General features: G+C 37.3%; 1 protein-coding gene across 2 annotated transcripts in view; it reads left to right on the forward strand.

Moving 5' to 3' along the window:
- Window positions 1-26,159, forward strand: part of SPAG6 (sperm associated antigen 6) — a 63,896-nt gene that overhangs the window by 18,642 nt on the left and 19,095 nt on the right. For both annotated transcript variants that reach the window (XM_082750446.1, XM_082750447.1), the window contains exons 4-7: window positions 1,903-2,086; window positions 21,484-21,689; window positions 22,576-22,749; window positions 23,918-24,070. In XM_082750446.1, coding sequence (XP_082606572.1) covers window positions 1,903-2,086; window positions 21,484-21,689; window positions 22,576-22,749; window positions 23,918-24,070 — 717 coding nt within the window. The remainder of the gene's footprint in view (window positions 1-1,902; window positions 2,087-21,483; window positions 21,690-22,575; window positions 22,750-23,917; window positions 24,071-26,159) is intronic.

Here is a 26,159-nt window from a genome sequence, read left to right on the forward strand (position 1 = left end):
ATCCCAACTGTTAAAAATTTTGTCCTATTTTTATACATTGGAGAGTCCTTTACTGACTGTCTTATCTCTCTGAGGAGCCTCAGAAATTTTATTTTTCTTGCAGGTGTTCCTTTTGTTATCAAATACTGTTAGACTTTGTTCTTCCTGGACTCTTAGCTCCTTCTTTCCAGGGCAGGGTCTGTGTTTTGGTATCCAACCAAGAAGGTGCTCAGTAGATCTAAATGTGAATCAGTGTCCATTAGTTGTAAAGAGACAAAAAAGTACTAGGGCAGAAGTGAGGAGAAAGTGAGAATGTGAGTCAGTATTCCCAGGCTTCTGTTTCCTTCATCTATTAGTCCTTTAACTCATTCCTCACAGGATTTAATCTCTTCTTTATGAGGTACAAAGTCCCTGGCGTGACTTTTTTTTTTTTTTTTTTAAGGTAATTCTTTTGGTGAGGAATGGGAGAGAAGAGAGGAATTTGGAGAAATGGAAAGTAGGAAAAAGGGGAAATGAGATCAGACAGTGTGAATTATAGGCACTGTAGTTAGTGACTATCGATGGCCAGTAAATTGTGAATTTGAAAATTCTGCCATATAAACAGTCACCTTAGCTTAAGGTGATGACAGGAAATATATCACCAGTATTTTTCCATGATTGTAAGAAAATAATGCAAAGCTACTTTAAAACTCTCAGTTTTATAGTAAGTTAGTAGATAATTGGTTACTGACATAAAAGTAACCTTTATAACAAATATTTTAATATCTGTATATGTTAACATTTATGAAACTAAAGAAATAAATCAAAACATCATTATTGACATACAATATTTCTTATATCATTAACATATACCAATTTTTGAGATATAATACGTTAAAATATACTTGATGTATTTTTTCTTGCTCCTATAATCTTTGTTGTATCTTAATCTTTTAGCCAGAGTAAATAATGTATTCAAAACAGATGCCATAGTCACCCAGTCATTCTTAGTAGTCACTGTAAAGAAACAGAAGCTTGGAATCTATAATAGGGAGTTATCTGGGTTCTACTAATAAAGGACAGAGACTGTTACTGTGTCATTAGACTAATCTTGAAACAATAGTGAGTGTTATAGTCAAATACTTCCTAATACATTTAATTTTTTTAGTTATATGAAGAAAAACATGTTAATCTTGTGTTTCAGTTTTATTATTTCTCAATCTGATGAAATTTTGTATAAAAATTTTATAAGTGTGAAACATTACTTAACATTCACCTAACAGTAAGTCATTTGTATTTATTGTTTTAAAAAAGCATTTCCTAGACGGGATAAATAACACGTCTCCTTGTTTGGTTAGTTTATTTACCAGGAAAGGTTTTTAAAAGGTATCACGGGTGTTTCGCCTTTATGTTTATTCAACAATTGGTAGTGCATTTTGAAACATGGTTGTTATTTCAGGATAACTTGGGACACCAAAAGATTAGTTGAGGTCATGAAAGGCCTACATGCTTAGAGACTGAGGGCAAGTAAAGGAAATGAATTTGTCAGTGGAAAGTTCTGTTGCACATGCTAACAATCTAAGAGTTCCCATGGGTCAAACAAATACTTCTCAGTGTGATAGAGATACAGAAAATTTCATTATTTTATGAATTGGTAGGAAATACAATGTTTTAATTCATTTCATGTAATTTCCAAATGAATATTTCAGAATAAAACATTTGAAATGTCATTTAAGACTTATATTATTTCAGTTTAGTTACTGAACAAAAGCAGTGGGGAAACATCAAAAAATGATTTTGCAGGGTGTTTTTCATCCTTTGGATTTAAAAGCTGTTGAGCTTTATTTATATTAATGTCATTTTTATGTTGGTCTTGGTCTATTTTAACTTTTGGTTTTATAAGTGCCTAAGTCACTTTGAGTTTTATCTATTTTATCATTGTAGCGTTTTTACAAGAGAGCAGCTGCCTTTGTGTTACGAGCAGTTGGTAAACATTCTCCTCAACTAGCTCAGGCGATAGTTGATTGTGGAGCACTGGATATGCTGGTGATATGCTTGGAAGATTTTGACCCTGGAGTCAAGGAGGCTGCAGCTTGGGCACTTGGATATATTGCAAGACATAATGCAGGTAATGGAGCATATCTGAAAACAGGATTATTAAAATTTAGATTTATTAGGTAAATCTGGTTTTGCTTAGTGAACTATGGATACAGTTTTAATGATGTTTCCATACATTATGGGAGATAAGTTTTGAATGATGGCCAAGTTATTTGGATCACAAATTTACAAAAACCTACACATTTCAGTCTTGGAAGAAGATATATGCAAATGACATATCTGATTAAGGGTTAATATCCAAAATCTATAAAGAACTTATCAAACTTTACACCCCAAAAACCAAATTATCCAGTTAATAAGTGGGCAGAAGACACGAATAGACATTTTTCCAAAGAAGACATCCAGATGGCTAACAGACACGTGAAAGGATGCTCACCATCACTCATCATCAGGAAAATACCAATCAAAACCACGATGAGATACCACCCCACACCTGTCAGAACGCTAAAATTAACAACACAGGAAACAACAGATGTTGATGAAGATGTGGAGAAAGGGGAACCCTCTTTCTCCAACAGTGTTGGTAGGAATGCACACTAGTTCAGTCACTCTGGAAAACAGTATGGAGTTTCCTAAAGAAGTTAAAAATAGAACTACCCTATGATCTAACAATTGCACTACTAAGTATTTACCCATGGGATACAAAAATACTGATTTGAAGGGGCACATGTACCCTGGTGTTTATAGCAGCATGATTAACAATAGTCAAATTATGGAAAGAACCCAAATATCCATCAACTGGTGAATGGATAAAGAAGATTTGGTATATTGCTGGAGGGAGATGGGTGAACAAAGGGGGGTAATTGGGTAGTGGGCATTAAGGAGGGCACTTAATGTAATGAGCGCTAGGGGTTATATACAAGTGATGAACCACTAAATTCTACCCCTGAAACTAATAATACACTATATGTTAACTAACTTGAATTTAAATAAAATCTATAAATAAGTAAAATATAATACAAATCTACTAATATATATACATATATATCTTATGTGTACATATATAATGGAATGTTACTTAGCCATCAAAAGAAATGAAGAATGAAATTTTGCCATTTGCTCTTAAAAAAGGGGGGGGCACCTGGGTGGCTCAGTGGGTTAAGCCTCTGCCTTCAGCTCAGGTCATGATCCCAGGTCCCTGGGATCGAGCCTCGCATCGCATTAGGCTCCTGCTCAGCAGGGAGCCTGCTTCCTCCTCTCTCTCTGCCTGCCTCTCTGCCCACTTGTAATCTCTGTCTGTCAAATAAATAAATAAAATCTTAAAAAAAAAAAAAGAAATTTTGCCATTTGCAGTGATGTGGATGGAGCTAGAGAGTATTATGCTAAGCAAAATAAGTCAGTCAGAGAAAGACAAATACCACAAATTTCACTCATATGTGGAATTTAAGAAACAAAACATAAACATAGGGGAAGGGAAGAAAAAGAGAGAAGGAAGCAAACCATAAGCATCTCTAAACTATAGAGAACAACTGAGGGTTGCTGGAGGGGAGGTGGGTGGGTGATGGGCTAAATGGACAGTAGGTATTAAGGAGGGCACTTGTGATTAGCACTGGGTGTTACATGTAAGTGATGAATCACTAAATTCTACTCCTGAAACCTATATTACACTCTATGTTAACTAAAAATTCAAATAAAAATTTGAAAAGAAAAAAAAAACTTACCCATTTTAGTCCTTATCCTAGTTATTAGAAGAGAAATTTGAAGATAGAAAGAGACAGGTAGTGGGGAGTAAGGAGAGTGAGATATTGATGAATTCTCAAAGACGTTGGTAAATCGGTTTTCATGATACAGGTGTTCTAAACCAGGCAGGAGACTTAGCACATGAATGAATAATGAATAATGAATAATAATGAAGAGATATGGACATGATAACCTTATAGAATATATTTGTATTGAGCTCATATTGGGTAAAAGGAGGAGAAAGAGGAGTACTTCCTCTTATAAACTGACAGCTCAATGAAGTCATCAAGAAGGACATGGACCTCTTGAGTGAAGTTCATGCTGACACACCTGATTGGTAAAGAATATAGAGGGAACAAAATTGCCCCCACCACTTTACAGAAGTTGCTAAATAATATGAACAAATAATACAACAAGAAAATACAATTTTAAAACAAACCTATGTAAAAATGATAAACTTCGCTAGTAATCAACTGCATATAAAACATCAGTGAAGATGTCTTTCCCCACTTATTATTTTTTAATAAAAATATCTTTATTTTTATTAAAAGTGAAAAAAAGAGTAAAGCTGAAATATAGCCAAATGATTAAGAGCACTATGGCATTAGACAGGATCTGAGTTTGAGTCCAAGTTCTACCACTTAGTTTCTGTATAACCTTGGACCTGGCTTTTAAACTTCCTGAACATTAACTTCCTCATCTGCAAAAGATGGTACCTAAAAGTGGATGTTTCAGAAATCTGTTGTGAGTTCAATGAGACAATATATGCAGAGCACTTAGACCAGTACTTGGTATATGGTAAATATTCAATAAATATAAAATTTAGTATTAATACTGAAGGTTAGAGAAGACGTGATGTTTATGGCTATTGGTGGAGGCATTACAATTGTTCAAAGTTGTGGAAGGCAGTTTGGCATAACTAATCTAAGTCATGAAAGAGTTCGTGGTTACTCTAAAAAGCCTAGTTTGGGAATTCATTCTAGGGGAAGAATCCCACAGAATGAGAAACTTATATTCATGCAAATGTTATTATAGTATTATTTGTAATATCAAAAACCCTCAAATATTTGGCAGGACTTTAGCGGTTAAATTATGGTGGTTTTTACTTAATGGAATTTCACTTGGCAAATTAAAAAGATAATTATGAATCCTACATGGTAATATAGAAACATGATTGTAATGTAAAAAAAGATAAAATTATATATTGCAATATAATAATGTAAAATTCGTGTGAACATCAATTACAAAGAAATACATGTTTGTGTTACCAGGGTGATAGAATTAAGGATATATTTTCTTTGCTTTCCAGATTTTTCAATGTATGTGTGTATATGTAAGACAATAAGCTACCACTTATGGAGTACTTACTTACTGTGTGCCTGGTTCTGTGCAGTATGCTTCTGATATATTATCTCATTTTGATTATAACTACCCATAGCATATGAAAGAAAATGGTACAAAAATAAGTGGAGAAAGAAAACTATTGTCATGCTTAGAATGATTCTGAATTAGTATATTAAAATGATTTCCTTAATATCTGGATTTTGGTTTTCCAAATAGGATCACCTTAGGACTATTGTTTAATATACGTTTATAGAGGAAACTAAGGCAGTTTTTCCTTTTTGAGATTCATTTATTTGTTTGAGAGAGAGAGAATGGGGGAGGAAGGGGCAGAGAGAGAGAGAGAGAATCTCAAGCAGACTCCCCACTGAGCGTGGAGCCAACAGGGGGCTTGCTTCCACGACCCCAAGATTATGACCTGAGCCCAAATCAGGAGTTGGATGCTTAACCAACTGATCCACCCAGACGTCTCTAAGGCAGTGTTTTAAATCAGGAGCTGGTATCACAGGAAGCTGGTTATCATATTTAGTTTTGGGTTTTTGTTGTTGTTATTGTTCCTTTTGTTCAGAGGACTTTATTGCAAACAGATTATAACATGAGTATTTCAAAAGGTGCTGCAAAGGAACTTTGAGGGACTGCCGTATAGATATACTCTCAGGCAGGTGCCTATAGATAACCTTTCTATATCTCCCTTTTGTTGAGTCTGAGGCTAAATGATTATAGTTCATAAATAGGATCCGTGTTAAGGATTTCATTCCAATTTCTTGCTATAATCTGGCTCTCACATGGGATTCCCACTGTAATTTCAATATTTCACAGTAGTTAGGGATCTGGGACCCAGAAGCTCCCAGAAGAGATTACTGCATAGATTTCTCTGAAGGAAAGGGAATTGATGCCCAGTAGGCAATAAAAGAAATCATCGTTCACATCCTGAATCAGTGAGAATAAAGGGTTTACCTCTAAATAACCTGATTTCTTTTTCAATGATTTCCTAAAGATACAATATGTTAGATTAATGGGAGGACATTGATTCAGTGTTTTGTTCTTAGTATTAAAAGAATGTTTTATTAGGCAGTTCAAGAAATAGAACCCTTAAATGGAAATGCAAAAGAAATAAAGTATACCTTTAAGGGCAATAGAAGGAAAAGGTTTTGTGTCTAGGAAACAAAAATAAAGTAAGTGTGCAGTTAGTAGAAGAGAAAAATCAATAGGCACCATCTGTCTTGTTTTTATTTGAACAATTCAATTTCTGAAAGTTTCTTCTATGTGTAGATTTTAAAGCATTTTATATAATCAAAGGGAACTAGGGATTAACAACCCAAAATGGTGTGGCATTTCTTTTCTTTTTAAACTCTGTATAAATAGTGTCATTAAATTTCTATGGTTAAATCACCAGTCACTGAATATTCTTGATGTAGGTACCTCTTACTTTGAAGGTAAATAAGCTATTTCTTTATATTTTCTCTGGCTTTTTAAATAAAAGCTGAAGTGACTTCTCCTACTGGTTCTTCTTCCTTCTTGCTGGGTTCTCCCACTCCACAGCATTATTCTGTTAACATATTTACCTCATCAATGTCACCCTCTCTCATTGTTTCTGAGGATTATTCTTGCTTTTGGAGATTATTCTTGCTTTTGGATATTCTTGCTTTTTGAGGGGTGAGGAAGAAGGAACCATGGGTCTCTGCAGGTGCAGCGTTTTCATGTGGAGGAGCCCAGAGAGGCACTTCACCCTCTCCAGGCCCTGCTCCCCACTGGCAGCCTTTCTCTTGGTTCCACACTGTGTGGAGTACAGCAGCCTCTCCAATGACCTTGTAGCGGGGGTGTGGCCGCAGTGAGAGTAGGACTTGGGACTAAGGTGAGAGCAATAGCCTGGCTGGAGGGATGAGGAAGGAGGAGCCATACAAGGGTTTTTTTTTTTTTTTTTTTTTTTTTAAGATTTTATTTATTTATTTGACAGAGAGAAATCACAAGTAGATGGAGAGGCAGGCAGGCAGAGAGAGGGAAGCAGGCTCCCTGCTGAGCAGAGAGCCCGATGCGGGCCTCGATCCCAGGACCCTGAGATCATGACCTGAGCCGAAGGCAGCAGCTTAACCCACTGAGCCACCCAGGCGCCCCATACAAGGGTTTTGTAGGAATAATTTTCCACATTAGGGCTCAAAAATAAGTTTTAAGTGTTTCTTGTGGGAGCTTTGGCTGGATATGTCATCTCTTAGAAACTTTTGCTGTCTCAGAGTAAACTTTGTTCTCAAGCCTGGCAAAGAGGAATACAGTACATTTGGTTAGGTATTCTAAAACATTTTAATCATTAATATAATTGTCATATTATATAGATGAGGGAGCTGAAGTAGAGAGGGGAAATATATATTCTGGCCAGGCAACGATTTATAGTGTAACTGCTTGGCAATTACTCAAAATCTTTCAGAGATTCTTCCTTTTTATAGTGTGAGAAAGTAAAGTGTATGAGAGCCCATCATTCTTCATTTTAAGCTCCTTGTTGTATCTGAAAGTCTTGCCAGATACCTCTGTTTTTAATCCCTGATGGCTGGTTTCCACATGTGTGACTATCCTTTCTCCTATAGACTTGATTGATGTCCACAGGACTAAATCAAATGAGAGATTTCCATCCCAGCTCAATGGCAGTCAGGAGATGAGAGTGCCAAGATGAGCAGTGCTGACAGGAATTGGCTGGTTTGGACACTACAGAAACATTTAGTAGATTATATTCTGTTTGCTAAACAGATAATATAAAGAAAGAATCCAGATTGAGCTGGCCAGCCTGGTTCTTTTATGTCTTGTATAGAATGATGACATGAGGGGCACCTGGGTGGCTCAGTGGGTTGGGCCGCTGCCTTCGGCTCAGGTCATAATCTCAGGGTCCTGGGATCGAGTCCCGCATTGGGCTCTCTGCTCAGCAGGGAGCCTGCTTCCTCCTCTCTCTCTCTCTCTGCCTGCCTCTCTGCCTACTTGTGATCTCTCTCTGTCAAATAAATAAATAAAATCTTTTAGAATGATGACATGATAAAAAGAAAAGAACATTTTAAAATTCAGAATTTTTGCGAATATTCTTCTCATGTCACCCATTTATAAATACCAATAGGCTAAATCATGTGGAACAGGCTAAAGAAGCAGTAATTAACTTTTGAAAAATCCACATATTCATGACAAATATCTGAGATAACAAGGGACCTTGTGTTGTGGGAATGAAGGGGTGAAGGGGACTACAGCCTGGTAATGAAAAATTATTTTAAAAGCCCTGCAGACAACTGTCTTTACTGATGCCTGTAGATAATAATGTTGATTTTTTTTACTGACTTTTTGTTTTTACAACTTCTTTCATCTTGGAGGGGTTGAGGAACACATAAGCATAGAAGCAAATGAGGTATATGTATTACATGTTACACCTCTTTTGATCCTAACATTGATTTTCACAAATAAATCTTATATAAAGGTGAAGTGAAAATAAATGTTTCATCTATGTTCTTTCGGCATGGAGACCAAGTGTGTGAAACAAAGTAACAGTGTAATTATAACTACTCATTTAACTAATCATTATTGTACTACTCTTTTAACTACATAACTACTCAGTGTAATTATAACTACTCATAGTTATCTCATTTGTTAGTCATTTTTAGGGTGTTTGTGCACTAGTAGAAGAAAAAATACGTTGTCAGTTCTTCTGTATTTTTATTTATTGTGATTTTTAAAGTTATAAATTCTTGGTTGATAAAATCTTCTGAGGTTATTTTTGTGCATGTTCTTTTAGAATTCAGAATATAGAACAATACCATATAATCTTGTAATCTCAAATTCCCAAATCACTGAGACTATAAGCTTTATGTATGAGGCCAGTGAACAATTTCTTTATTGCCGCCATCATCATCATTATAATCATCAAAAAGTATCTGAGGCACTTATGTGTGTGTTACTGTGTCTTCAAAGTAAAATAATTTGACTAATATCTTATCTCTAGGATTTTACAGTCTAAGATAGAAAAATTGATAGAGAGGAGCATAAAAGTCATCTGCACAGCTGGGCACATCAGGCATTTCTTAAGACAGAAATACTATGCTGTCTTAAGAGTACATATATAGTATACTGGGTGGTTCTAAGTTGAACCAAGTGAAAAATGAATTACGAGTGAAGCTTTTTGTACCATCGCGGGAAGGGAAATCTTTATATTATTCTTAAGAACCTAGTTACCTCCAGGTAACCATTGGACAGACTTTGGGCATAGAAATAAAAAGAAGTGACATTGATAGTGCAGTTATAGGAAAAAGGAAAGCCCTCTACCCACTAAAATACTTTGTCTACCTGATGCCACCTAATATTCTTTTAGCCTGAGGCTTTGTTTTCTGTCTGGTGCACAAGAAATGTCGCGAAATGGTGTGCTGAGTAGATCCAGAGAAGGGTGTTTTTATCCCACTAGTTCAGAAATAAATCAAGTTTAAACAGTGGATTATAACACATTTTGGGGGTTTGAATTTGGTTTATTTTTTCCAATCACTAGTGTATAAAACCTTCTAAAACACCTTTTAGATATTGAAGGGGGGAACTCTTTATTTACATTTGAATTTCTAGAAGTGCATTAGTCATAGCGTATTTGACTGAAATTCAAAAGTACTGCAATTAAGCATTTCACAAACATCCATGGACAAGAGAATTTCCTTCTTAAAAGCTTGGGACTTTGTTAGCATAAGAATCTTTGAGGGTGCCTTGGTGGTGCAGTCCATTGAGACTTCCCCTCTTGGTTTCTTGGTTTCTGCTCAGGTTGTGAGGGGTGATTAGGTCGAGCCCCATGTCACGCTCTATGCTCAGCAGGGAGTCCGCTTGAGACTCCCTCTCTCTGCCCCTCTCTGCCACCTAAAAAAAAAAAAAAAAGGATTGTACTTTGAAGTAAGCCATGTTCATCATCTTATTATCTTATCATAAATCTTAAAATCCATTGTCAACAGGGAAAATAGTTATTGCTTAATTACCATGTTATCTGGCTGATTTTGCAGTTAACTTTTGGCCTACTTTGCTCTCATCTGTGACTGTAGATGAATGAACCAACTTGCTCTAAAAATGTAGTGTAAGTTAATTGCATCAAAGCATTTTGCTCAAGAAAGGACCTCTGACCTTGAAAAGGTATTAACTGAAGTTATTTAACTACCTGTGCAATAATTCTATTACTAGCCATTTATTTGTATTTCCTTTGATTTTAACATGTAGTCACATGTTACTGTCACATACTTGAATGGGGACGAGGGGATCTGAGGAACTAAGTTGTTATCTACTTCTAATATAAATTTAAAAATTGATAAACTAGTGCAATTACTGGAGATTTTTTAGGTATGATCAAAGCAACCTAAGTGTAAATCTACTTTCTTAGCTATAGACTTTTTGAAATCTAAATACGGATTGAGTATTTCCAGTGAAGATTTAGCAGCCAAACTGAGATGTACCATAAGTGCAAAACACACACTAGATTTCCAAGGATTGATATGAAAAAAAGAATGTGAAATATCTCATTAAATTTTTTGAATATTGATTGCATGTTGAAATGATATTTTGAATATATTGTGTTAAATAATGTATTTATTAAAATTTATTTCTCCTATTTTTGCTTTTTAATTGTAGCTATTAGAATTAGCATGCCAGTGCTTTGTGTTTATTTATTTTTTATTTATTTTTTAAAGATTTTATTTATCTATTTGACAGAGAGAGAGAGATCACAAGTAGGCAGAGAGAGAGAGGCAGAGTGAGAGGAAGGGAAGCAGGCTCCCTGCCCAGCAGAGAGCTGGATGCGGGGTTCGATCCCAGGACCCTGTGATCATGACCTGAGCCGAAGGCAGAGGCTTTAACCCACTGAGCCACCCAGGTGCCCGCTTTGTGTTTATTTGTTAAAAGGCGATATAGTGGTAATGCTTTGGTCTTAAAAAGTCATTCATAATATTCATGTTTATTAATCATTATAACTGAACTGTAGTATGCAGTAAGTTAGGAATTTGGAACTAAAAATACTATTTGGGGAGAAGTAAATGGTGATTCAACTTTGAGCAATCTCTTACTATATGTAAGGACTAACATGCACTTTATATGTAAAGTGACCAGACTGCCAGACTCACACATGATGAGACATGATGGTAGAGACATCTACTTATAAAATAACCAATTCTGCAGTCCATATTAGGTTGGTGTACATTAGTTGACCTACATGCAGTCACCTATATTCAATTGGCATTGATTTAACAAAAATAGCAGTTTCACATGGTTTAACCTAAAAATAGCAAGAACTTCAAAAAATGTCAACACTCTCCCTCTTAGAATTGTAGCTCTGAGCCGCTATCACAAGTAGATACAAACATGAATGTGTGTTTGTGTAACCAGTGGAGTTCTAGCTTACCCAGTGGTAGTCAGCCTCCAAGATGCCCCACAGAATTTTTTGTGTCCTCATATTCACACCCTTGTATGGGCCCCTCCAACATCATACCAGGATTGGTCTATGTGGCCTGTAGAATATGGCAGCAGTGATGGCAGGTTACTTCTGAGGATAGGTGACCAGATAAAAAAGACTGAGGTATCTGTCCCAGGGTTGTTCTCCCTTTGCTGTCTCTCATTACTTGTTCTGGGGAAAGCCAGCTGCTATGACATGAGGATAGTTAGACAACCTAGGGAAAGGCCCATGTGGTAAGGAGCTGAGGTTCCAACAACCAGTAAGAAACTGGAGCTCCCCAAGTTTGAAGCTGCTGAGTTGGGTCATTTGTTACACAGCAATAGATAACTAATACATAATCTTAATGCACAAAGAGGTTCACTACACTGTACTTCATAATAGCCCAAACCATAATCAAACAAAACAATTAAATGTTCTAAAGCAGGGGAATGGTTTAGTAAATTATGGCATATATTTACTCAGTGGGATATTATGCAATTATTAAAATGTTGAGCTGAATTCATCCTCAGGAATAAATGTGGGCAGTGGAAGCCTGCAGGAAGCTTCTAGGAACCACTCAGAGGGAGTCACACCAAGAATCTTGGACCAGGGGTCACTTTTATAAAAAGAACCTGACAAACTTTCTAATCATCTGGTGTTTCATTTATCTCCCTTTTCTGTTTCCTCTTGTGGTGTGTTCCTGCAGAGAGTTCAGTAGAGCCCCAGCCACCTTTGACTGTCCAGCCCTCTCCTGCTGCCCTTGCCTGAGCAGCTCGAAGGCAGGGACTTAAAACTGGGCTGGAGCAAAGAAAGTGTGCCAGGGATGTCGCAATCATACAAGGCACCCTTTCCGCTTCAGTTTACTCTTTTTGAAGCAGCGTGACAAACTGTAGGCAGAGTGAAGCTGCAGCCGTGGCTGCAGTATTATATGCTCATCTAGCAACTGGAAAACAAAATGAAAACATTTCTAGGTACAAAAAGCAAATTTTGTAAAAGATCTGATTCCCAGTAGTTAATCATCAGTCTCTTCGTGGGTGGAGTGCCACGGACCCTCTTCGTAGTTTTTGCCTCCTTCTATTCAGCTTAGTCTTAGCTGTGAAGTCATTATAAGTTGAAAACAAAAAAAAAGTGCCAAAATTTGGGTGTTTTAAAAATTGCTCTAGATCTTATGTTACCTATTAACTTCCAAGGCCATCCCCAAGTCTCTCATTTCCCACATTTCTCTTTCTCTTGTCTCCACTACTTCTCCTTAACCATATTTTGAAGCTGCTTTTTATACTTGAGCCCTGTAAGTGCGCCATCCGTCCCAGCTGATTGTAATTTCTTACTAGGGCACCATTAACTCCAGATCAATGGCTTCCTTGACTCCCTTGACTTTTTAAAGGAGCCAGAATTATTTAACCTTCAAAGCATACATATGGATGTTAACCCTTCATCTCTCAAACTCTGAACCCACATGTACAAGTTAGACCGATAGCTCTGAGGACTGGAGGGATGTAGTGTGGAAGGAACGAGAGCAGGAAAAATGACATCTGTGGAGTGGGGGAAATAAATAAAAATAATATAGTAGACTTTTTCATTATACTATGCAAATTCTCTTCCCACCCTTTTCTCACCCTGCAACTGGAGAGGTTTGTCTCTCAGCTCAGAATTATAGAAGACTTGTTGGGGCGCCTGGGTGGCTCAGTGGGTTAAGCCTCTGCCTTCGGCTCAGGTCATGATCTCAGGGTCCTGGGATCAAGCCCCGCATCAGGCTCTCTGCTTGGCGGGGAGCCTGCTTCTCTCTCTCTGCCTGCCTCTCTGCCTACTTGTGATCTCTCTCTCTCTGTGTCAAATAAATAAAATCTTTAAAAAAAATTATAGAGGACTTGTTACCTACAGAGGGATGTTGCCTCAGGTGTGTTGGTGAAGAATAAAGCCAGCCTCTGTGATGGCCTCCCAACCTCCAATGATGCCCACCTCCTCCTCGTCACATCCTCGTGTAGCCTCCTCCTACATTTTCTCAGTGAGATATAGCAGAAGGGATGGTATGTGACTTCTGAGTTTAGATTATGAAAACCTGCAGGCTTTGTCTTGGGTTCTGTCTTTTGGATGCCTGTCCCTCACTTTTGGGGGAGGCCTCATCATAAGGAACCTATGGGAGGGCTCCAGAAATGGGGAGGATCTGATGAAGGCTTCTTCCAACATTCCTGTCAGTGTGCTTAGAAGCAGATCCTCTAGACCCAATGGAGACCTGGATAACTGCCCTAATGGACATTCCATTTCAACTGCAGCCTAGTGCAAGGCCCCAGCCTAAACCACCCAGCTGAGCTGCTCCCAGATTCCTGACCTACAGAAACCCAACATAGTAAATGTTTCCTGTTTGAAGCAGCTAAGTTGGTGTGATTTGTTATACAGCAATAGATAACTAAGCAGTAGGTTTACTGGGTTAGACTAAAAACAGGACGGATTCCTTCCACTTTGAAAGTGACATTCCCAAACTCATACTGGAGTACAGTCAGTATAATAACTAGGTTTAGCAATTGCAACACCATATTTGACTTTTACTATAATTTTACCAAATCATGAAAAGTCTGATTGAATGGAGTAACTTTTATAACATAAGATTAACATCTTTAGTGTGTAGCCAAGTTTTAAAGGTATCTTTTACCTGCTTTACTCAAAAAGGTTTTGAAGTGATGATATATTTTACAACCAGATGCAAAAACCTCCTATCTTTAAATGGCTAAACAGAGAAATGATGATTCATGATGTTCTTTTAGTTTTTAGTATAACTTGTCATAGGGCTTGGAGACTGATTAAAAATGGTGTGTGAAAAAATAATTTAAAAAAGCAATAAAGTTAAATTAGAGTTCCTGAGGTGCTCGATTTACCTATTGATTTCTGTGTTAAATTCATAGTATTTTTTTCCTTTTTTATTTTTAAAGAGCCTCTTCATTTTGAGTCCTTTTTATGAATTCTCTGGATAGGTCACTTAACTTTGCAAACTTTGTAAGTTTGCTCCTACATCTCCATTATGGGCAGAAAAATTAGCTAAGTATCATAATATATATTTAGATTAATTCTTTTTTTGCAGGCCAATACTTTTAGGTTTTCATCAGTTTCTTGAAATTTGCTGCTGAAATTTTTATATTTTATTTTCCTTTAATTTATTTATTTTTAGATTTTATTTATTTATTTGACAGATAGATCACAACTAGGCAGAGAGGCAGACAGAGAGAGGTGGAAGCAGGATCCCTGCTGAGCAGAGAGCCAGATGCGGGGCTCGATCCCAGGACCCTGAGATCATGACCTGAGCTGAAGGCAGAGGCTTAACCCACTGAGCCAACCAGGCGCCCCTATATTTTATTTTAACTTATTTTATTTACAGTGGTTCTTTTATGACTCCAAAACATGACTTCAAGAATCAAAGGTAGATTCCACATCCAGAGCCTCCCACAGGTCATTTTACAAGGTATAAATTTTAAGCCCAGGGTTGTGAAGTGCTGGTTGGAAGCTGTAGCTGGCCCACGGATGGATGTGGGATGTGTTTTATTTGGCCTGCACTGTATTGTCTCATGGTGTTCTAAAAAAAAAAAAAAAAAAAAGTTGCCGACATTTAAAAAACCAGGTGGTTTCACATTAAAAATCAGATTTCTGGCTTCTCAAAACATGATAAAATCTGACAGCAGCCGGCCTATGTTCCTACATGGCAACACCAGGCTCAAGCTAAGTCGTTGCTGCTGCTTTTAGTTGGTGCATGTACTTCTCCAGTTTTCTACTGCCCTTCTCCTCATTGTTTTTCTTACACTCTCTGACTTCACTTATTTGAATTACTTGCCTGGGCCCCGTGGAGATTTGAGTTTACCATTCCAGCTTGAAACAAACAACCTGCCACAGCAATTAAGAGGAGGGGTGCAAGCCGCTGTGAGCACTATAAAAGCAAAATCCCTGTTCCCTGACTTCCCTGTTTTACCTGTTACAGCCATGCCTATTATACACTGGTGGACATTTCTGTCCTCTTCTAGTCAACATAAAGTCATTTCTAGTATTCCATTCAACCAATTCTAGATAGTACTAATTTTATGAGTGTGTTGCTTTTAGAAGTCCTCCCTTTATGCCATGTCTTTTTGTTTTAAAATTAAAGTGTCTCGAGCATTTTTAATTTTTCTGTGTTAAAGGTTTTGATCCATTGAAGTTGTAATCCTTCACACCTCTTAATGAGAGAGTACTACAAGTTCAGCCTTTATTTTGTTAGGAAAACAAAAACAAAAACACAAACCCAGGTCCCAAGAACAGCACAGAATAAAATTCTTAAGAAAAGGCAACTGTGTGAGAAGCAATGAGTTCTCACCCAAATTTTCATATTAAGAATATTCAAAGAACTTTATGCACATAATGCTCGTAGAAAGGATCATGGAAAACCTGAGAGAGGCAGAGAGAAGTGACAGGTGACCACTCTTGTCACAGTCCCATGGAGAACGCTGTTTTCCTTCCTTCACTCAACAGTGAGTATTCATGAGGCCCAACAGGACCAGCTATTCCCTTACTGAAAACAGCTGACCAGCAAGTCTGAGAACTGTATACTTAGTTGTCTACATGTCTGCCGTAAATGACCTTCATTATTATTTATGAAAAAGAAAGTGCTATTGGATAGTTGTAGTCCCTCTGACAATTTGCAGTCTAAAAAATGATTACAAATGAATAATGCTTCACATTTTTAAAATATAATATTTTAACTTAAATGTAATAAGGGCATACATTAAGGCAAGAGGGCAAGTGTGAAAAAGTAAATGGATAATATTTCTATTATATATTAATAATTTTCAAAAGATTTTACATTTTCAGAATGCTTAAAGGAGACATACATTCCCATCATTTTTTTTGGAAGATTTTATTTATTTATTTGACAGAGAGAGATCACAAGTAGGCAGAGAGGCAGGTAGAGAGAGAGGGGGAAGCAGGCTCCCTGCTTAGGCAGGGAGCCTGATGTGGGGCTCGATCCCATGACCCTGGGATCATGATCTGAGCTGAAGGCAGAGGCCTTAACCCACTGAGCCACCCAGGTGCCCCCTCCTCATTTTTTAAAATAAGAAACTTCCCTCCATCATAAAAAATAAGCTAAAATGTTTATATTTATTTTTCCTTTATAATATAATACTAGTATAGTTAGCACAGCAGTAGCTGTATGTATGGACAAAAGACATGCTCACATTTCTTTTTAAAAAATTTGTAATTGCATCAAAGAAAATTTGCCAAATTGAGAAGAAAAGTACATCAGCAATAGTACCATCAATCCACTATAAATTCTTAGCATGTTGTTATAATATATAACCTTCTTTCTCTGCATTTTTCTTTGTATAACTACTAATCTTGTTATCTAACAGTAATGATTATGTCAAATGTTATTGCATAAGAGATTTGTTTTCTAAAAACTAATTTTTGAAGATTTATTTAAAATTTAAAATGAAGCTATTTTCAGGCACTAAGATAAATTTCTTGACTCACTGCTTTTCTTTGGTCAAAACCTGTAATGAGCATCTCAATCTGTATCAGTCTTGGATTTCATAAGTATCAAAACTCATTTTCAAATTACAGTTAGAAATGAACTCCATGAGATTTCTGTTACGGGAAGTCATTTTTAAATGTACCCGAATTTGCATGTGCTTTGGTTACCGTTACATTTTCCCAAATAGAGAAGTGTAGGACATGGAAAGGGGAGAAGCAGGTAATACGGGAAACACTGCCCTGCGTATGCTTTTCCCTTGCACTCCACAGCCTTGACTCCTCGCTTTTCCTTGGTGTACCTTCACCCCAAGCCAGCTCTGCTACAACAAAATAATTTTACTCTATTCTGCTTCCCCAAGATCTAGCCAGGTTTCTAGGACATAGTAAGCACTTTTGAACACCCAGTGACCAAAGGAAGAGAGGAAAATATGTAAATAGACCGAACATGAGAGAGGACAGGATTATACCAGGATATTTTTGACTGTAAGTTACAGAATATCAGATACTAATAGCTTAAAAATAAGGACATTTTAAATTTTACATGACACATAAGCTCAGAGTCAGGGCAGTTCCAAGGTTGGTTATGCAGCTGAACAGTGTCATGGAGGACCCAGATGTTTTTCATTTTTGTACTCAGCCATCCTCAGAATATTGGTGATTTCTTCCATTATCATTGCAAGATGGATGTAGGAGTTCCAGATGTCATTCATACACTTGACCATGTCAGCAAAGAGTCAGAGTTTCTTTCTGTATCTATGGATGACAAAGAAAAAACCCTATCAACAGATGCTTCTAGTTGACTTCTACTCATGCCTTGGCTGACAAAGGCTACTGGGTAGATACCAACAGTGACTGGCACAGAAATGCCAGAGGAAGCAACCATAGGGAAGGGGAGAAAGATATGCCATAGGAAAAAGAGGAGCAACAGAGGCAGGAGGAAATAGTCTGTAGTAAGTGTAATGTAGTATGGTGTGCATTCTGTACACCTCCTGTATCCTTACCTGTACATACACTGCTTTATACCTTGGATGTGTATCAAGGTAATAGAATGCCATCATTTATAAAGAACACTGTGTTTCTTTCTTTTTTTTTTTTTAAGATTTAATTTATTTATTTGACACACAGACAGAGATCACAAGTAGGCAGAGAGGCAGGCAGAGAGAGAGGGGGAAGCAGGCTCCCTGCTGAGCAGAGAGCCCGATGGGGGGCTCGATCCCAGGACCCTGAGATCAAGACCTGAGCTGAAGGCAGAGGCTTAAGCCACTGAGCCACCCAAGCACCCCAAGCAGTGTGTTTCTGATCCTAGTTTTTAATAGGACCATATAAATCTGGAGATGTGATGTATATGAAATCTTAAGTACAGAATTGGTAAGTCCAACCCATGTTCTTGGAAGCTTCATTACCTTCACAGTAAGTCTTTCTCCAGCCATCCCTAGCCTTCCCCTCATTTACCATCACTTCTCTGGAGAGAATAGAAAACAGCTGAGGCTGGGATACGGTAACAAGTTAGAAGAACAGAGTTTGCTTTCTTATTGACATTATAGAGTTCAGGAAAAGGAGGATACAGCATTCTAACAGTTATTCAAGGAAAGGATAAAATGCATGGGAATTACAAAGATAATAGATTTTTTTAAAAAAAGAACCTAAGTTTTTATTAACAGTAATTTTATTTTTTAAAAATATTTTGACAGAGCACAAGCAAGGGGAGCGACAGAGGGAGAAGTAGGTTCCCTGTTGAGCAGGGAGCCTGATATGGGGCTCAATCCCAGGACTCTGGGACCATGACCTGAGCCACCCAGGCCCTCCTATTAATAGTACTTAGGGGTGCCTGGGTGGCTCAGTGGGTTAAAGCCTTTGCCTTCGGCTCAGGTCACAATCTCAGGGTCCTGGGATGGAGCCCCACATCCAGCCCTGTATGTGATATCTGCTCAGCAGGGAGCCTGCTTCCTCCTCTCTCTCTGCCAGCTTCTCTGCCTAATTGTGATCTCTGTCAAACAAATAAATAAAATCTCTAAAAAAAAAAAGTTCTTTTAAACAGTTGTAGTTTACTGTACTGTTCTCTTACCTCTTAAAAATATAAATGAAAATGAGTAAACATATATAGATGAACTAATCTTTATACTCTCTCAAAATAAATGCAGCTCATCAGAGATCTCACCCAGTTTCAATAGGATTATATCCCGGTAAATCCATTGTAAACTGACAATATCTCAAGTTGAAAATGCATTTGCTACACCTACCTACTGACAGTGTAGCTTAGCCTAGCCTATCTGAAACGTGCTCAAAACACTTCCATTATCCTGCAGTTGGGCAAAGTCATCTAACATAGAGCCCAGTTTATAGTAAAGTGCTGAATATGTCAAGTAATTTACTGAATACTGCACCGAAAGTGAAAAACAGAATGGCTGTGTGGGTGCAGCATAATTGTAAGTGTATTGGTTGTTTAGCCTCGTGATCATGTGGCTGGCGGAGCTAAGGCTCGGGGCCGCTGCCCAGCATCATCAGAGAATATTGTGTGGTGTATGTATCACTAGCCTGGGAAAAGATCCAAGTTTCTGCTGAATGTATATTGCTTTTGCACCATCATAAAGTTGAAAAATATTAAGCCAAACCATCCTATGTCTGGTCCCCTTAAATATGTACACATAAAGTTGATATTATCATACAACACATGTATAATTTGGACTGAGCTGAATTAAGTTACTATTATATTATCTTACTAATTAACATAAAATATGAAAATTGTATCTATCAATTACATAAAATACCGCACTTTATGCTTTCTTTCCATTTCCCTTGGGTGGGGGTGGTAGGAGAGATACAGTAATCACCTGTTTCACCTGCTGTCTTATTGATCTTAAGGCAATTGCAGCAGAATCCAAGAGAAGCTTCTGAGGAATCCGTTATATTGAGAGGTTGAGATTCCAGTCTGTTGCTGTTGTCTTTTTTTTTTTTCCAAACCATCGTCCTTTTATCTGCCTCTTGTTCTTCAGATACATATTAACTTCCCAATGTATTTCATATTTCACATTAGATTTTTTAAATTGAAATACAGTTGCTAATCATTGTAGCGTTAATTTGTAGAAGTGTGTCGCCTGCACTAGAGTTGAATGAGTCTGGCGCCTAATAACCTTTCATTGATACTTGTTTAATAAAAGGATGAGTGAACCATTCACATGATACTAGAACTTCTAAGATAATTATAATAATTAAAGGAAAACAAATATCAGACTCTATAACCTGTATTTTCTAACATTATTCCCTTTTAGAAAATGTGATATCACTAATCTTTTGAAAAATTGAACACTATTTTTTTTATTTTTTTATTTTTATTTTTTTTAAGACTTTATTTATTTATTTGACAGATAGAGATCACAAGTAGGCAGAGAAGCAGGCAGAGGGATAGGATGCGGGGCTTGATCCCAGGACCCTGGGATCATGACCTGAGCCAAAAGCAGAGGCTTTAACCCACTGAGCCACCCAGGTGCCCCTATTTTTTTTTTTTAATTGAAGACTTTAAGTGATATGCTAAATAGATAGCTTGGCTATGAAGACATAAATTGCCAAGGCACTACAAATCTGGGAAAATGAGAACATAATTTGAAAGGAAGAGATTCTAGAAATGGGTATATGTGATTTAGTAAGAGGCCATGAATACAACGAGGGGAGAATCTGTAACTAGGTATGGTGTTTTATGCTTCTCAAAAGACATTTTTTGCGTATATATTTTATGGGTCTGCCCGCTTGTTTCCAATTCTCTGTAATTTAAAATGTGTTATTTTTATAGCTGTTTGTCTTGGACATGTGAACAAATAAACATGTATATTCAAAAGATTTTATTTCTGACATGGAATGGTTAAGATAAATTTATTCCTTTATCTTTACATTAACATTTGCATACAAAATATGTTGTTCAGTTGTAGATCTCATTTTATATGTACAGTGAAAATTCACCTTTTAATCCTGAGTAAGTTAAAAAAATCTTTTAAAAGTACTATAAGATGAAAAGAATTTAAAAATTGACATTATTGGCACAAGATTCATGTTAATGTTTACTCATGTAAATAGCACAAAATACTGCCTAATTAGTGTGGTTGGTAAATTTTTGGTACTTTAATTTTCTCTGTTATTGTAAACCATGCATAAAATGCTTGCCTATTGAGAAGTGCAGAATTGTCAGAGCTTAAACAGCTGACATCTGCTTACTCTCTTAAAAAAAAAAAAAAAGAATAACAAGCCATTTCAGCCTAATCTACCTCAAATGTGTTCATGTAAATGGAGGTCCGTCTATTGACCTGTATTCTTTTCAGCTCAGGATTGGTCCACATGGTTTATGAAACCAGGAAGGCTGATTTGAAATGCAGATGTCGAGACAGTGAAGTACACCCTCCCCTTTTTTCTTTGCTGTATCTGTCAGGGTGAAAAATGGCTTGCACAAGGGTCAGTCACCCATACTCACTTAATTACTTTTCTTGGACCCACAGAACTGTCACAATCTGTGGTGGATGCGGGAGCTGTTCCTCTTTTAGTACTCTGTATCCAGGAGCCAGAAATTGCTTTGAAAAGGATTGCTGCTTCAGCCCTCAGTGATATTTCAAAGCATTCTCCGGAGTTAGCGCAGACGGTAGTGGACGCAGGAGCTATTGCTCACTTAGCCCAGATGATCCTGAACCCTGATTCTAAATTAAAGGTACTTAAAAATAAAGTTAAAAAACAAACAAATCAGGCTTCTGATTACCTAAGAAAATAGAAATGTGTGTAGATTAATATTATGCATTTAAAAATAATTAGAAAATTTATCATTGAAAGCAGATATGGGTATGTTATGTATTTGATCTTTTAATATGTAAGCCTTATGCTGTAAAATTCAGACAGTGGACCTATCTGGTTAAAATATGTGCAACGCTGAAAACTAGAAGTAACACTGGTATTAACATTAATCATGAAAATAAGGAATTATGTAATGACTGAATCTCAGGGTTGGAAGACCTAAAGGTCTTCTAGTCTGCCACTGTTATATTTTAAGATTCCATGAAAATTGCCATATTTATCTTAGCCTTTTTTAATAGCTCCCTAAAATTTTTTGATTCTCAGCTAATAGTTAATTGTACTTTCCCATTCTAGTAGTTACATTGTATAAGATTCTAAAATTGTTAACGTTAACTAAATAATGGTAAGTTCTTTGAAATGTTATCAGCATGATGCCAAAAATAAGATGCTACTTCTGCTTGATCCTTTTTGTACTATATGTATCATTAAGTAAGTATTCATTAAGAAATACTATCATCCAAAGGTCATATTCTTTGATGATCTGCATAGATAAGAGATTTAAAGAGTTTCACAAAAGAATGAAGGCATTTAATTTGGGAATTAGGGAATTTAAGTTCTAGTATCATTTTTAAGTGTCTCGGTATAAGACTAGGAATTGACAGTCTCAAGACTCCTAAAGTTCTGTCAGAAAAGTAATTGTTTTTTTCCTTCTTATAAAGGGATTTGAGTGTGTATAAAGCTGTTTGAATCAGAACTCTGCAGCGAGCTCTATATCATGTATTTTTATTTTGGTTTTTGCTTAACAGCGTCAGGTCCTTTCAGCTCTTAGTCAGATTGCAAAGCATTCTGTGGATCTGGCAGAAATGGTTGTGGAAGCGGAGATTTTCCCAGTTGTACTTACCTGCCTGAAGGACAAAGATGAATATGTGAAGAAAAATGCTTCTACTTTAATTAGAGAGATTGCAAAACATACACCTGAGGTAAGTAAAAAAAAAATTAAATTAAGTTTTTAAAAATACAGTAATATTTAGCTAGTTTTAGTTTTTAAGCAAAACATCAACTTGTTTGCAGGGCTCAAGTGCTGTGCCACAGAATCTGGTTAGCTCAGGGCTTCTCATCCTCAGCACTGTGGACGTTTTAGACTAGGTAACTGTTTGTCGTGGGGGGGCTGTCCTCTACAGGACAGGGTGGATGGTCAGCAGCATCCCTGGCCTCTGCCCACTGGACTCCAGTAGCACCCCTGACCCCATCCTGATAAACATGTCTCCATATATGGGCCAGATGTTTCCCAGGGGACAAAAGGGCCCCTAGTTGTGAACCACTGGGTTATATCAATAGAATTTCAGCCTAAAATCTCAGTTTCTAATAATTTCCTGCTTTCGATTCCTAGACAGTGGGTGGCATGGACTTCTGTCATCCTTGTCATTCTGGGTCAGCTGGGAGTAGTGAGAGACAGCATGCCTCCAGGTCTGAAGAGACCACCAGGCTCACAGCCTAGTATAACCCCTCTGCTAAGTGCTTGAGCTCTCAGATGCTCAAGGAGAAGAAATGAAGCAAATCTGGGTGGATTCTGAAGTCGCATCTTTTTCTGTGTATATTTTGACTAATCAATTTCATTTCACAAAATTCATTCTTGATGTCACCTAGCGTCTTCATTTGGTTGAGATTTTTCAAGATTGAAGTGCAATCAGCTAGTAGTCATTGCTAGCAAAGGAGAGATAATTAGGCTAGAATGGTTCAAGTCTGACACTGTCTTTTAGCACTCAGTGATTAATGTGCTTCATACTCACACACTGTGATTGGGGGCTTCAGTGTTAACTGGTTATGAACTCGCCCTAGACTTGATGTCTAAGTGAGGAATTTTGACATCTATTGCAATAAGGATAAAAGTCGTGCTATTGATGCATGAAAAACTGAACCCCAGAGTGGCTCCTCGCAATGAGTATGTCTGCACATTTGAAGTAGCAGGATTATTCTACTTATCTATTCCTTAATGAATACAACAGTCTCACTAAATGATATTTCAGATTTCACCAGATGGTTTTTTAGGTCCTAAATTTAAAAAAAAAAATGGGCAAGGTTCAAGTGAGATTTAAAGGTAATCTCGTGCTTCATCGTCACAATGCTCTGATTCTCCTCCCCTCCTAGCTTTCGCAGTTGATCGTTAACGCCGGGGGAGTGGCTGCCGTGATTGATTGTATTGGGTCCTGCAAAGGGAACATAAGACTGCCTGGCATCATGATGCTTGGTTATGTAGCAGCTCATTCTGAGAACCTGGCAATGGCGGTGATCATTTCCAAGGTCTGTGCTTGTTTCATTTCCTCTGATTATTGCAGGGAGATGTACTAAGACAGAACCACACACGAATGCCCTTCCACAGAGTGTAAGATTGAACTGACCAGAGTGAAAGAATTATCTCAAGAAATTTTCAGCTTTTTTTTTTTCAAGGTTTGTTAATAAGTTTCCCAAAGCAATGCTTGAAATAAGGTTTACTTCGCAGAAGTTTAACGTTTTAGCCAGTGTTTAATATTGACAAACTATCAACACTTCTGAGGTTTAGTATTATCTGTACTTAAATATTACGTATCTATCTCAAACGATTGACTACATATTTATAGACATATAAAGCACACTTTGATTCAAAACAATTGTTATAGAGGCACCTGGGTGGTGCAATTGGTTGAGTGTCTGACTCTTGGTTTCAGCTCAGGTCATGATCTTGGGGTCCTGGGATTGAGCCCCACATCAGGCTCTATGCTCAGTGGGTAGTCAGTCTGCTGGGTGATGCTCTCCCTCGCCCTCTGCCCCTCCTCTGCCCCTGCTTGTGCATGCGTTCTCTCTAAAATAAATAAATAGATCTTTAAAAAAAAAATACAACTGTTATAAATGACATGCCTGGTACTCATTTTCATTGTTCTCTGAGGTCTATACATTATCCCCTTTCCTGTCATTTGGGTAAGAGATGACAAGCCTAGCACATCCTTTCTTTATCTACCTTCTCTCCCTCAGCTTTCATGAACTGATTTCTCTCCTTAGGTGGAGGAAATTCAGAGCACACATCAGATAGTAATGTTTTTGTTTCCTTGCTCTAGGGATTTGGCCTTATCTCAACTCGGTATTAACCCATCATGGAGTGTAGCCTTGGCACATAGTAGGTGCTCAAAAAATATTTGTTGAATGAATAAATATTGATCTCCCAAAGAATGCTTCAAAGGCTGTATGCTTACAGTGTCTCTGGCAACCCTCTAGGGTGTGGGTTTCTTATCAGCATAGAAAACCTGCTGTGTGTTAAACAGAAGTGCGAGTTTTTTTGTTTTTTTCTTTTTTTATCCCTTGCTAATCCTCAGAATAAAAAGGAACCTCAGATCTTTATTTTCTACCAATTCCTTGATAATTCTTTGCTTCTCTCCCTTTTTATCCTGCGCTTTTCCTTTTGTTCTTCTATTACCAAAGACTATGATAGTGACTAGAGCAGTAGTGCTTTCTGAAGGGTCGCCATGGGGATATTATTGGGATTTTTGATTTGCAGTTCTTTTGTGCATAGAAAGCTTACACATAGGAAGAAGGATCAAAGAAGCAATTACTTTTTCTTCCTGTATTTCTTCCCTCAACTAACCAGGAGGTGCTCCCCTCCTTTGGTCTAGGGTTGCCACTGGCCTCTCCCACCTAGTTTGCCTTTCAGTTAGTGAAGATTGGGGTGGTGGCAGCAGCAGTTTGAGGCACACCTCCAGGGCTGCATGATTCTTTCCTTGTCCTGTGCAGCCCCGTAAGGACCAGTAACCACAGCTTCCATTTACACAACACTTTATAATTCTCAAAGCACATTCATGTTCCTTATCTCATTTGATAGTCATAACAATGGAGACCCATAGGTCAGAATTTGGAGGGTCGGGAGAAAAGTGCCTTGTCTTCCTCTTGTCTTCATTCTTGATATATCCCGGAAGTATGGGGTTTCTGGAAAGTTGCCTTATTCTGGAAACAGATCTGACCTTTTTTGTTTTGTTAGACACACATTTTCAGTTATAAGAAAGAAGCTGATGAAGAGATATGGCCAGTTTCTTTAGGCAGTTAGTCTTACTGAAAACTGAATTTTAAGGTGGACAAAGAGAAAATATACATAATCATTTGGTTTTTGCTATGGTAGCCTGACCTTTTGATACTGGCTTTTGTGATACTAAATTTAAGGTGATAATTATTATAGTCTCAAATTCATTACAAAATTATGCCTATATAGAATCTGGAATAATAATTTGATTTGGTTATTTGAGTCTTCCTTGGGAATATAAAATGTGGTGTATTTGAGACCCTTTAGTTAATTCTGTTTTTATTATTGAGATAAAATTGAAGCCTGTGCAGCATATAAGTACATGATATCTGGGTAACAAAAGTA

The sequence above is a fragment of the Mustela nivalis genome (genome assembly GCF_964662115.1).
Source record: "Mustela nivalis genome assembly, contig: HAP1_SCAFFOLD_1141, whole genome shotgun sequence".
Taxonomy (NCBI): domain Eukaryota; kingdom Metazoa; phylum Chordata; class Mammalia; order Carnivora; family Mustelidae; genus Mustela; species Mustela nivalis.